Genomic DNA, 14,633 nt, shown 5'->3' with positions numbered 1-14,633 from the left:
TTTTTACTCATAAGCAGTGGAGTTAGGGACTCTCAACCGTGTCAGTGTTGCCAACTGTATCTGGAGCTAATTTTTACTCAGCATATAATTAGAGGTCATTTTGAAAAACAAAATATTCTCTCGTGTTACATAATGATGTTTTCTATTTTATCCCCAAACCATATTACATGATAAGATGGAATGCTGTGCAGAAGTCTTGAGCCAGCTCTCATTTCTGTGCATTTTGTTAGGATGTGTGTTCTCTGTCAAAATGATCACGCACTGATTCACTAATGTTGAGGTCCAGCCTCTGGGGAGGCCAGTCCGTGTGTGCTTTTTCTATCCTTGTATGCTTTTACTTCATTGCCAGTGTGTTTGGGATAATCGCCAGTGTTACATGGCTCAAGGGATGGCTAAACCATGCTGCCATTCAACTAGCTTTTAGTAATGTGAAATATAACAAAGGAGAAAGAGGAACAAAAAGAGCTCGGATCCTTGGCTAAAGCAAACAGAAGAGAGGGACGACCATGAACCAGCCAGTTAGTTGGCTAGAAATGAGAGCTGGCTAGTTCTGGTAAACTAGACGAATAGACACAAAACCACAAACGGGTCAACCCGTGTCTAATAATAAACAAAGCTGTAAAAGCATCGGTGCTGATGGAGGTCAAGACGGCAGTTACAAACCACCATCCTCCACCTTCTTTGTTTTTTTTTTTCATCTGGCGAGCCTTCGGCAGCCAATCAGCACTAAGAATAAATTAGATATGTGAGAAAGGAAGTTAATGAGAATGATAATAAAGACAGTAAATAACAACAACAAATAATATGTTTTTTAAAATATCAACATGATGATCATGGCACTGAGGTTGTGCTGAAAAATGACACTGTTGCCAATCAGGTGCTTTCTAGATCTGACGGTACTTCTGGAGCTTTAAGCCACGAAGAGCCTCCACTGTGTTCTACAGATGGCTGTAGACACTCACTGTTGAGCCTGTCTACTGACTGACAATGATTTGAAACCAAAACTACTACTTTGAATTCATCACTCCATCAGCTCTGTTGCCACTGATTTTCAGCCTTATCTCCCCGTTGCCTGTTTAATGCTGAAGTGATTCGTAGGTCTGTGCAAAGGCGCTTAACAAAGGAAAAACAACATTCCTCTAAAAGTAGTCCGGTATAAGAATTGGACTGAAAATGAGTGAAAAAGCATCCAATGTCTTAAGAAAACCTTTAGATGATCTGTAGAAACCCTGGAGAAAGCCTGGCTGCTTGGAAGAAAAATAGAAATAAACGAATAGTGGCTCAAGACTAGGGATGGGTATCGTTTAGGTTTTATCCGATACCAGTACCAAACCGGTACTTTTGACACGGTGCCGGTGCATAAACGGTGCTGAACCGGTGCTTAAAGAATGGAAAACACAAAATTGGTCCAAAAACCTCTCATGTTCAGCTGTTTTTTTGTAAAACGATAACAATGTTAGCCTTTTCTGCAGCTATAGGGCATATATGGTATCACTCTTGGCTGGAAGCAGTGCTTAATGCAATGGAAAAAGCACAAACTTTGTCCAAAAACCTCTCATGTTCAGCTGTTTTCCACTTTTTCTTTGGTCATTTTAGCTTTTTTGGCCAGGGTGAAGGGAGCATCTGCCATCAAACAAGAAGACAGCCGCATGTAACTACGAAGGTGTTTGCTAGTTCACCTTACGTGCATTAATGTAATAACGTGGTTAGCCTACTCAACGTAAATTACACACGGACAACATTAAGCTACTCACCCAGAGAAGAACGGCTGCTGCTGCCATCATCATCCGTCATCATTTCTGCTACACTGCCAGGGTTTAGGGGCCAGGACTCTCCTCTCCGGGTTTTTGGGGGATGTTGCTAACTCCGGGTCCGATAACAGGCACCACACCCGCAGTAGATGTGCTCGGTGTGAGGTCTCGCAGCAAGCTATCAAATACGGTGCATTTCTCGGCTTTTAACAAAATGCTATGCGTCGCCAGGTGTTTCATCAGATTCGAGGTGTTACCTCCTTTGCACAGTATCACCTTAAAGCACTTGTTGCAGGCTGCTGAGTTTGCATCTTTTGCTGTAAAGTACAGCCAGACTTTTGACCGCTTCGCCTTGGGCATTTTTAATCTGTAGCTCTGCTCTAAAAGAACGTACGTACCTGGGCCCGCCTACTATCCTTGGAAAGGTAAAATGATTGGCTGGAATCCAAAGTGTATGACATCTCAGGGAAAAAAAATGGCACCGGATACCAGTAGCAATCCCTACTCAAGACTTTCACACAGTATTGTACTTCTAACAGTTAAAGTAATTTTCTGCTATGCTAGACATACCATGCTTAACAGTTCACATTTATCAAGTACACCGAGCGGGATCCTACACATATTTTCTTTATGTGGGTGTCTAAAATAAATTGTGATTCCTTTTTTAATATAGCTCAGACAAATCATATTCTGTCTTTTCAATTAAAAAGTCAGCAAGAAGTTTATAGCGGTGGGTGTTTGATTACAGCCTGCTAATTAACAGTCATTGCACCTGTGTTGTTTCACAGTTCACACTTGGAGTAATCCGTCTTTGTTCAGTTTGGAGCCCGCCAATGACGACTGACCTGTCTCGATGTTTGATGTTCTTGCTATTTCTTTTCTCTCTCTGCCGTCATTTTTCTTCACATCTTTGATGGCCCATGTCTCATTTTCCCTTTCATATCATTTTTCTTAAGGTCCTAGCAGGAATGAATGTGCACCCAGCTGAGTTCGACGGCCTCAAGCAGGAGTATGGCGTCAAAGGCTACCCAACCTTCTGCTACTTTGAGTGAGTCGAGTCCTCTCATCCGTTTCTTTTTAGGCTTAGTCCCTGACTTCCAAAGCTCAAAACATCAGAGTAGGGCCATTTCAAATAGAAAGTGCAGTCTCTGCCCATTTAAACAGCAAGCAGACATGATGGCAGCAGACTCGCAGCTTGCAAAGGTGACCCCTTAAGGTTTGCAGTTCTTTCGTGCAGGTGCAAAGGAGAAAGTTTCTGATGAACTTTGGGATCCTCTGGCCTCATCCTTGAAAATGTACACTCACAGGAGGTGGTTGCTACTGTCAGGGAATAAGGAGAACACATGGGTGTTGGTGTATGGTTAGCAGTGAAGTAAAACTGAAGGGATAATTAGTTGCTTGACCAAAAAAATAAAACAATTCTTGGCATTTAAAGTGTTTAAAGTCCTGCTTGAACATATATTTATTGCCACAGTCACTGAACCACTCTGCAAATAGGCACTAAATCATTCATCTGACGTCACTCTAGGGTACAGAGATATTGGCCACCAGGGATGCAAAGAAGTTTGGGCTTCGGTCTCACTAGATAAATGGCTCTAACTGGCTCTAACTGTGAACTCATGGAGGCCCAGCTTCCACTCTCACAGCCTTCACTTCAGAGGTTTGGGCCAGCTCATGGAGCCCATTGATCTTGAGTTGCAGTTCTTCATCATGTTGACAATGCATAACAAAAGTAACTGTCTTCCAAAAACGTTACTCTGTGTTGCACTGTGGTGTTTGAACAATCTCCATCAGTCAGTCACTCATTCCAGGATCTGCACTGTTACCTTCCTCAGGGCAATTTCTTATATCCGTAGCCCCTTTAGGTCCACCACCCTTCACATCCCAGTGGCCATGCCATAGGGTGGGCAGTACTGTGACAATGTATACTGATACAAAGGTGGATAATCATATTAAACACCAAGAATATGTTTAATATGATCATCTCAGACACAGATAGAGAGAAGCTCCACCTATTTGTTTTATGTTTTGTTTTTTGCGAGGAGCTACGGAAGAGAATTAGGGCCACTGGGGAAAAAAGTGGGCATGTCTTATTTTTTCTTCTTTTACAGAATTCTCAGATTAAAGTCAGAATTCTGACTTTAATATGAGAATTTTGACTTTTTCCTCCGAATTATTTTTTCTCAGAATTCTGAGAAACTTCTGACTTTTTTCTCAGAAATTTTTTCTTTAATCTCAGGATTCTGGAAAAGAAGAAAAAAAAGACGTGCCCACTTTTTTTTTTTCCAGTGGCCGTAATCCTCTTCCGTAAGGGGCATCCAATCAGGAGAAAATCATCTTAAATGGAGATGAATCACAATGTGTTGTTCAGAGTGCAGGCTTATGATAAGATGGTTTTGGTTTGTGAATCATGGAAAAACTTCTTTTGTAGAGTCCGAGAATAAAAATGTGGAGCCAGAAAATTAGCATAACGGGTCCAGTTAAAGCTAATATTCAAGCATAACAGAGAAATGTTGCGTTGCCTACTTTGTCTTAATAAAAAAGTGAACTGAGTAACTTAAGGTTTCTTCGGACAATTGCGACAGGGCTTATTTAGTTAATGTGAGATTGTAGTTACCTGTCATTGGAAGGCTTATGATCCCGAAAGTCATTTGCGTATGTAGTAGAGAAGATCTATGACTTTCAAGGGACATTTGGACTTTAAGCGCTGCTCAAGGGCCAAATAAAATATTATTAGGCAGAATTTTTAAGCACAAACTCTGATTGCCTAATTCACCAGCTTGCCCTGTAACAATGCACTGCACTGTAACAGTAAGTGAGTAAAGTTTAGCTCTTAAACTGGACAGCCCTTCATTATTTCAGCCTCCCTGTCTTCACAAACACGGCCCTCTGATGTGAAGCGAGCCGTTGCATTGTTTCACACAGCGCCGTTGTCTATGCAAAGACTGCCTCTGGTCCTAATAAAGGCAGCGTTTTAAATTATTAAAATGGTCGACTAAGTAAATGCTTTTAATATGCTGTAGCAGAGTTTTTTTGTTATCTTTAACAACACCTTAAGGCCACATGTGACATTGATTTAGCACTCTCTTTTAGGTGTTGGAGAAATGTATGCTGCTGGCAATCTGATAACTTCAGATTACTGCTCAGCACTAGTGTCCAAATATGAATAGACACACAAAATCACAGCTTGCGGCCACATACGCAGCAGGAATAGAGAGTGTGACTGATAGTGTTTGTTAATGCAGACAACCCCACCCCCACCCCACCCAGCTGGAGCCTCTCTGCACTGTCCACATATTTACAGTGTTGTTAACTAAGTGCTCCCACTCTGTTCTCTGCTTGTTTTGGGTTTTTTTTTTTAATATGTTTGCATTTTTTTTTCTCGCAATGCAAATCCAGAAATAGACACCTGGAAGGAAATTATGTCATGCAGCGAAGGTCAGCTGGGGATCAAGCCCGTAGGCATCGCTGTTTTGTGGGGCACGCCCTAAATATGAGGCTACTGGGGTGCCACCGTGCTCTGCTTCTTTATGTCTCCTGCACTGGCTTTATCATCCCTATTTCCACATTAAACACTCTCTCATTCCAGTCTGGCCTTTTAATTAGACCGGGACTGATTAAGTGCCTGTGTGTGTGTGTGTGTGTGTGTGTGTGTGTGTGTGTGTGTGTGTGTGCTCTTGCCTTCTTCCTGTTTGTGTGCACTTCTATCTCGTGTGTGTACTGTGTGTATGCAGGTACACGGGCATGACCAGCACACTTGTGTGTAGTTGAGCCGGAGCCAGTCCGTTAGCTGCGAGTGCATTAGTGTCAGCACACGGCTAGCTAACGACCATCCGAGCCCATTGGCTTCAGTAATGAGCCCCTCACTGATAAACAGCAGCTAATCACTGCAGGGTAAATCAGCATCAGCACCGTCGGAGTTATCTCTCCATTGCACCCGTTTGCAAGACCAAGTTTTCAAGGGCTTTTAGGTTTTCAGTTACACAGATTAAGAAAGCTTACTCCCCCAGAGTTACAGCACACCTCAAGTTCCTGTTGAATATTCAAACAAAAACCTGGAAGTCTTTCGGCTCCTTTGTCCTTGCTGCGTCCTTTTACGGAAATGCTAGAAACTGTTGGCTAAATGACATTTATTTAAAATTTCCTCTTTTTCTACAAGGTTTCGGTGTACTTTACAGCAGCAGAGATAAAGCAAGTGAATATAGAGTCGGTCATAAATCTCGCTGATTGAATTCCAAGCAGCCACTCTGTGCCGCAGAAGTCGGGTTACTTACACAGAGCGTAATCATGTATCACCTTTTAATAGTGTCCGCTCTGTATTTGGGGAGCTGTAACTGCAGTCGTCACCACCTTCTGTGTTTTCAAAATCACCCTGCCCAGAGCCAGTAACTACCCACATTGATCCTTCGACATTGGGCTGAGCCGCCATGTCCGCTTCCCAGCCTTGGTTTAGTCACGGTGAATGCAGTAGATAAACTCATTGCTATGAAGAAAATCTGCTTAGGTTTTGAATCGGTCTTTCAGACTGTGGGGCTGAAGAGAGGCCTCGAGCTCATTTCAAATGCATTACGTCGGGTCACTTGCATTCCTTATGTGCACTTTTTAAGCTGAACTTCAAGACAGAGAAAAGAAATTTCAATCTTGTTAAAATTTTTGTCAGAGACGCAGCTCTCTAAAACATTTCCTTCTGGCTTTGAACTGGTTGCGAAAGGCCCGACCCAGCTCTTTGTCAGAGACACTCGGTGCCATCATAACTGTTTTGTTTTTTTTTAAGATCCTGTCGCACATGACCTGGATTACTGCGACACGACTTTTTCAGTCCTGACTGAGATGTTGTTTCAGCCTCATCTAACAAGAACTGCTGATCAAAAGATGCATCCCAGAAAATAAGTCTTTGCTTTCATTTTGACTCAGTTTTAGCTTGAAAAACATCCAAAGAGATCTAAAAGTTCAGTATTTGTTCGTTTTTTTAAAAGAAAAACCTTTGCAAGTTTTCTATGTCAGTTTCTTTCCAAATAACTGAAAACAGCACTTATTGAGGCATTATTATCAAAGTAATACCGCATGCATAGAATCAATAAATCTGATATAAACTGCTTAAAAGATTTGCAGACTTTGCCTTAAAATAAGGTTTTTTTCCTCCATCTCATAAGTCCAAAAGCAAAGCATACTGAACACACTGACCATTAGTATTGAACAGAGCTTTAAGAACTGCTGGTGATGATTTTTAGAAGGCATGTTTTGGGTGGGGTGTGTTTTTAAAATTAAATGCAGTAATGTTGCTGTAATGCAAGTTGTTATGTTTACAAAAAGCGTCAAATCACAGACGTCTTTGGCAGTGGTTTTCAAACTCACATTGCCAAGTTGTCATTCTGCCCGTTGCTGAAGTCTGCTTTCAGAGACAATCTGGTTTTCATGCTCCTTTTGTCTCTTAGGAAGGGGAAGTTCCTTCACCACTACGAGAACTACGGCGCCACAGCCAAGGACATTGCAGACTGGTTGAAGAAGTAAGTATGGTCACTGTCACTTCATCTACTGACGATTTTAAGTAGGACCAAGCAGAGGCTTGAAGACGTCCGGAGGAGTTTTAACTAATAAAAAAAGACACGATGAAGCTTCTGAACTCAAGTCTACCTTCTGCCTCTAACAAGTACCCCCCACCACACACACACACACACACACACACACACACACACACACACACACACACACACACACACACACACACACACACACAGATCTTAAATGTCAGGCATCACCTTTTCCTTTTGCTGTGCTCTTTCTCACAAATGCTCTTCTCTGCTCACCCTGACTCACCTTGCCACAGTGTCATCAATCTACACCTGCTCCGTTTCTGTCTCATTTTTCTTTCTCACCTTGGCTCACACTCTGCCCGTAACCCCTCCGTCTCTTACTGGCAGGAAAGTCGCAACTGTCCACAGGCCTGCAGCCAGAGGGCACAGAGCAAGGCTTTCACAGCTATCGCAGGAAACGGAGCGAGACTGGCAGGGGATGTACTCCGTGTGCCTCTGGGCTCTTATTAGCCCAGAGGCAGAACTCACCATCTCCACTCCTAGACTTTGACTAACTTGTTTATTTAGGACTCGGAGACTGATTTAAAAGCAGTGAGCCAGCTGGCTAAAAAGTCTAATTGCAGCTTATATTTGAGTAAAAAGTTTGTTACCTTAATATGCACAATGACTGAATTAATATATTAAATCTAATTAATTTTAAACTAATCATGTCCTTAAATGTGCTGCACACAACCACCACAGCACATAGTAGCTAGTCTCCAGGCGCTTCACATAATAAAAGTAAGAGTTTACAGTATTTTAGGGAAGCCGAGTGTGTAAGCACTTGGTGACAGTGGGGAGGAAATCTCTTTTTAACTCGAGTAGGCTCCAGGAGAGAGTCTGTCTGCCTTCACCAGCGTAGCTGATTTTCACAAGAATATGTTCCATATGGTTTAAAAAAAAGAAAGAAAGTGGAAAAGGCCTCTCCTGCAAGCACCATTACATTTGCAGTTTTTCGTGTCATATATTTTTTTTTTCTTTTTCTTCATCTGAGATGCTGCACGAAAACGAAAAAAAAGGGGATTTTGAACTAAACAGTGCTCAGATTTTTCCAGAATAGTCTATTGTCCTCTTCCTGTAGCACTTTTAGCCGCTGATTTATTTTTCTTTTCTCATTTATCAGCCAAACTTCACATCCTAAATGTTAATGTTGTCATTTTGTTCAGATTCAGCTGTCTCCGATTTTTTTTTAATACTCACCTCAGTAGCTTTCTGCGCTCTTTTCTCACTGGACTGAAAAATGCCCTTTGCTGTTTGCACTGACGGGATTCCTACACCTGCCGTAACGAATACAAGTATTCTGGGGGTTTTGCCAGCAAGAGCAGTTGCAGTCAGAAGCTGTACCGAAGCTACTCTGTTGAATTAGTGAAGCCCCTTCCTTTTGTACACTCCGCTTTAGTCTCTTGACCTCAGCTTGGTGCACAGTCTGAATTTGTTCATCGAAAGTGTAGTGTCAAGAATAAAAAATTGGACACAGAAGGAGAGGTAAGAGTTGGTATCCTTGGCGATTATATCTGAGCAGCAAAAGATGTCGTCTGATAAATCTTAAGTGTTATCACTCCCTGATAAACCTTGATCCAGAGCTTTTTATATATCACAGCTGTGTATTAGATAGTTGACGTTGCTGGAGGGTTGTTTTTAGCACTCGGTTTTCACTGTTCTGGTGTTGTTAAATATATCAGCCTCACTGGCTTCAGTGCACTGACTCAGGCCAGAGCGTGTAACGATGAGGAAATGCTGCAGAGGAGGGCCGTGTATAACAGTGAGTGTTTATGCTGTAGCCGCATCCACTCGTTCTTGGAACTGGAGCAGTGTGCTCCACCACAAAGGTGGGGCTGCTTTTGTCCAGATGTGTGTGTGTGTGTGTGTGTGTGTGTGTGTGTGTGTGTGTGTGTGTGTGTGTGTGTGCTTTTGTGACATACTGGGTGGAGTGTGGGCTGCAGCTGCGTCTGATTATATTTAATTTTTCTTTACACAGATTACACATAAGCTGGACTCTCTCTGCTTTTCAGTCTCACCTCTGTTGCCCTTGTTGTCCCTCCCCCCCCCCCCCCCCCCCCCCCCTTTCTGTTTTAGTCCTCAGCCCCCCCAGCCGAAGACCCCTGAAGTCCCCTGGTCAGAGACAGACTCTGCGGTCTTCCACCTGTCCGATGAGTCCTTTGACAGCTTCCTGGAGGAACATCCTGCTGCCCTGGTCATGTTTTACGCCCCTTGTGAGTAAAAAAGCAAAAGAGCACGGTCTATATTTATCAACTGCTACATATAAAATATTGTTATGTAAATGATGCACTTTTTCCCCCACTAAGAGCCGTTTTAAATTTAAGCGAGGTCCAGAGTTCTTTTAAACTGGTTGAGGGTGATGTAATCGCTCGTGTTACAACTGGGGGGTTCGTAAAAGTTACTTCAGCACTCAGTGAAGCACTTTTTCTTTCTTTTTGGTGCTTTCTTTCACTCAGTGTTTGATCAGTATTGGACCATCAGTTAATTATAGCGTTTATACGATGGCAAAACTTTTTTTTGTTTGTTTGGGTTTTTTTGGCCCAAAGCCAGAACCCAAAGAAGTTAAATATTTGTACATTTCACACTTTTAGCCGTCGTGAAGATAGATCCGCCTCTCTTCGAGCTGGTGTGTTAGGGTCGGGGGCAGCTGTCTCTCACTTGCTGCAGAGATGCACCCTGGGTATAGACAGAGTGGCAGAGGGAATTAACCGTTAAGCACTGCGGTTACACTCGACTACCTTCAATTCTGACGATACGCTTTGCCAGAAAAGTTTTTCGCTTGTAAAGGGCAAACATGAGCAGTCTGTCAAAACATCTAGCAAAAAGTCCAACGGACACAAAGGCACAGTTGTCAGAGGGCTAGCTTGTGTTTCCTTTCTCGTTGCTATAGTTACTGTAGGATGTGTATGCTAAACAGCCCAGAGCAGCCCACACCTTGTTTACTGATTTTGCAAACGTAGGTTAATGATTAAAAATAACCACAATAAGTAATCTAAGTTGAAGTAATCTAATTGAAAGTAATCTCCCTGCGCAGTAAGGTCAGACGCGCAGATTTAATCTGCCCTGACAAACAGCTAACTCCCATTCTCACTGTTTCTCGTGAAAATGTAACAAAATATCAACACTTGGGAGAAAGAGCATACATATGGACACATTCCACATTTGACATTAAGGAAAATAAGAAGCTTTGTAAAGCGTGCGGTTTTTAACATTTTATAGTTTAGTCTACTATAATCGTTTCATACTTATACGGTGGCTCTGAGAGGCTAAACGGACTGCAAATTAAGAAAACACCAGCAATAAGAAAAATGCTGCAAAAGCACACAAAACACAACGGAAATAAGAAAAACGAAAACGGGAGAAAAGAAAACAAAAACGGAAATAGGAAAAAACATATTTCCAAAAGCACAAGGGAATTGTTTCTGGGGAGACAATAACCTGACGGACCAGTTGCAGGAACCAAAATATGCTAAGAATTGCGCTGGGAGACAGTGAAGTGGAGGATCTATCATTTTTGTGAGGAAAGAACAGATGAGAAGTCAGTGTGTTAGCCTGACTATTAGCCTAAAAATCCAGTAGTATATGAATCATGAGATTAAAACACACTTACCTAGCATGTTTTGGTTCCTGGAACTGGTCCGTCGGGTTATTGTCTCCCCCTTTTGCAGTGTTTTTCTTATTGCTGGTGTTTTCTTAAGTTGCAATCCGTTTGGCCTCTCAGGGCCACCGTATACTTAGTTGATTAAAACTGAAGTAATTCAAACTGAAACTAAATGACATTTTACACTAAAGCCTCAGTCCAAGCTAACTCTGCACTCATAGTCGCTTAAAGTCACTGAATGTCATTGACTTTCTCTAGTCTTGGGTCGCCCCGTTCCTGCTAGCTGTTAGCTGCTTTCTTTATGGTTTCCCTTTAAGGGGGTCTGTTAAAGTACTGAATTGATAAAAATGATACCAGTCAGAGTAGAAGAACCAGTAAAATCTTCACAAAATCCCCATCTCAGTGGAAACTAGTAACATTTGTAGGAAGGGTTGTTGTTGAGGCTGTTATTGAATGTGGTCCCATGAAAAGATGGAGTTTAGGTTCAAAATCACTTACAAAGCCCATGATGGTCGTAGTGAAGGAATCGTTAATGTGATCAAGTCAGATAATACAGCACATGTGGTACTTGTATATATTAATACATGGAGCGAATGATTTCAGCAGCCTGTCAGAGGAGCTCCTCATTCCTTCCTGCACTGGATAACATTGTGCTCTCGCACGTCCTCTTGGGTCGAACTGTTGTTTAGTCACATAAGTAACATCACTGTTTGACTGTCATGCTCAGTATTAACAATCAGCTGGATAAAGTAACCGAAGGCCGATTGAAAAATGGAAAACAAACTCAAAGACAAAGCGGCTGCAGTAAGTTTTGCTCTTTTGCCCAGCTCGCTCGCACACAAGCTCATCTTCGCAAACCAACACTTCATTGTTTCCATGTGGCTGACATAAGCCTGCTTGTCATCTTTATTCACGCAACATACTTCTGTTGTTACACAGAACTTTGTAAACATGCCAGTTTTCTGTTCAGTAGCTTAGATCCCAGATTGCTTTGCTTTTGTGAAGCCCTCCTGCGTGTGAGGGGGAGGCCAAAAATAGCTTTGTATGTTGGTAAATGTATCACACACATTTTTTTTTTTTTTTTTAAATAATGGAAATTTATTCAATTTGATTTGACTGTTTTTGACCTTTGTTTTTTTTTAGCTACCTGTATGCTTTGGATCACATCACCACCTCCTGCTGTTTACCCCTGTACTCTCTTTCTTCTCTGTAGCTGCTGCCCTCCCTCTGTGCTCATTTTAGACTCGCCTCTGTTAAAATAAACTAATCAGTATAAATAGGATCCTTTAAACTTAGCTTTAACTATAACAAGGATTCATTGCTTTCACATTTGATCTGATACTTGCTGCAGAGCTTCATACCGCCTGGTTGCTGGGAGCACTGCACTCAGTCCAAAGGGCAAACAGGAGCCCCAGCTGTGATTAAAAACATATCCGTGATACTAACACTGCGGGTGGACCCGCTACATCCCCCGTCTCGTCATTCCCTGCTAAAACTCAGTAATATTTTGCAATACTAAACCCTGTATTTAAATTGACTCTAGCAGTTTCACTAAAGAACTATTGATGCACATGAGTATAGACAAAAAGCATTTGCATTGCACTGCAGCTGCAAACCTTAAATATGGACACTTACTGTGCAAGTCTGGGTTCGAGTTGGCGTTTACAACTAAACTGCTTGATTGCTTTGATCCTGGCTTTGATCTCTTTAATGCTTTTAAATGTGTACATTTCCACAGACACACTCCATACTTTTGTAGTAGTTTTTAGTTTTCCCAGAAGAGTGTAAACTGTCAAAACTATAGAAAACGGGGATCAGTTCAAAATGAGTTGCCATTAAAGATACTAATATAGTTTTCTCAATTGTGTAATTTAGATAAGGGTTAATGCAAAGCATAAGTGTCAACACAAGGTGTGTATGAGGTATGATAATACAGGTCATATGTAATTATTCCAGGACTCCAAACATTAAAATGGAAGCAGTCCTACAGTCCTGAGACTTCCTGTGTGGCTGTTCTGTTTAGATCATTCCTTTCTGTCTACCTACACATGCGCCAATACTGGATAACTCCAGTGTTTCAAAACAATGGAAGGTAGATTTGGAGAGCAAAACGGGTGATAAGTGAAAAAGTGTTTTGGGTGTGCTGTATTTTGGCATGCACCACAGTTCACGTTCCCTTTCCCTAAACCCTTGAGGTTACAGGAAAATATGGCGTTGACAGCGTCATCCTGGGGGATGAATTCACAGAGCATAATTAACAAAATTAGGAAAAAACAAGGTGCATATGGACCCTGCAGGCTCTATTGTTGTGTCTTTGGCTTGTAGCCAGAGACAAAGCCCTCATATAAATATATATATTTAAATATATATAAATAAAAGTTGATTTCTCCTTTATCCATCGGTTTTCTCCCATTTGTCTGGGACTGGGTCACGGAGGTAGTAGCCTAAGCAGAGAAGCCCAAATCTCCCTCTGCCAGCAGAGAGATTTCATCTTTCCAGTGTTTCTTGGGTCATCCCAGGTCTTTGCTGGCTTGGAACATCTCGCCCAGGAGATGCCCAAAAGCCATCCTAGTTTCAGCTGGCTCCTTTCGATGTGGAGGAGTAGCGGGTCCATTCTTAGTCCCTTGAGATGACTGAACTATTCATCCCATCTCCAAGAAGAAAGCCCTTCAGAAAAAACAGTTTCCACTACTTGTATCCACGATTTTAGTCTTTTGGTCACTACCCAAAGCTCGTGATCATTGCCTCAGAATTAGAGGCGCTAATGCACCAGAGTGAACTCGACTCCACCACCTGTTGAAGCCAACAGAACCGAATCATCTGCAGACATGCAAGTGGTCAAAACTTAGAACCTGGTCAGACTTCATGGACCGGTCTCAAAATAGTAGCTGGGCTTGAAGTGGTCCAGAGAAACAAGAGACAATGGCATTTTTTATTTGTTTTATTGTTGTTATTATTGTTATTTTAATGGGCAGAGTCCTGGGACTTCATTGATTATACATGTTTGACTTGAATTAATGACTTTTCAAGCAGGTTTTATTTGATTGTCAGAGAAGAACAGTTGAAATTTCCGGTTTCTGTCTTTTGCTGAGGAAGAAAGCTGAAGAGCGCAGTCTTACCTGGGTTTTTGCATTTATATTGAATTGCCTATTCAGGCTTAAAGCTGCAATAAACTCTCATAGTTTTGTTTTTATTGATATTTACTAAAGTGTCAGACACCATGGATTACGCAACATAGATTCAGGAATTATTTTATTGTCTTTAGTTTGTGGAGTTGTTAGAGTAAGAAAATGCTTTTTCTTTTTTTCTTTTTTTTCACCCTGAGTGTGCATAACAGCGCTGAAAGCAGACTAATCCTCCCTCTCCAGATGTGGTGTCACAGCTTCACGGATGCTTGTGCTGCACTTGACTCACCCTGTGGACAGCAGCCAGTCACCCACACACACTCCAATCAAGGGCAGTCAGCTGAAACGAGTGGCATCAAACATTTTCAGCTCGCACACGCGCACATACCTGTGACACATCAAATCCATATTTCACACCGTGACAAAACATTTATTACACACAATTACACAATCGCACTCTCACACACACGCACAGCATTGGAGCTTCGGTGCAGTTTCTTAATGGCCTTGCTGTCAGAGTGAGATTAATGGCCTCCCAAACACCACCATCAGCTTTCATTCTTGTCCATCTTTCTCACCGTCC

The 14,633-nt window shown here is 42.0% G+C and overlaps 1 protein-coding gene across 1 annotated transcript in view; it reads left to right on the top strand.

Annotated features, from left to right (window-relative positions):
- The window catches only part of pdia5 (protein disulfide isomerase family A, member 5), a 74,620-nt gene that overhangs the window by 36,023 nt on the left and 23,964 nt on the right, over positions 1-14,633 (top strand). Inside the window, exons 9-11 of the mRNA XM_084907584.1 lie at positions 2,708-2,799; positions 7,187-7,258; positions 9,401-9,537. Coding sequence (XP_084763710.1) covers positions 2,708-2,799; positions 7,187-7,258; positions 9,401-9,537 — 301 coding nt within the window. The remainder of the gene's footprint in view (positions 1-2,707; positions 2,800-7,186; positions 7,259-9,400; positions 9,538-14,633) is intronic.

This window comes from Perissodus microlepis, chromosome 16 (genome assembly GCF_051167445.1).
Source record: "Perissodus microlepis isolate ML-2025 ecotype Zambia chromosome 16, ASM5116744v1, whole genome shotgun sequence".
In the NCBI taxonomy this organism is placed as follows: Eukaryota; Metazoa; Chordata; class Actinopteri; order Cichliformes; family Cichlidae; genus Perissodus; species Perissodus microlepis.
Note: the sequence above shows the minus strand (reverse complement) of the source record. Positions and strands in the feature narration are given on the sequence as shown.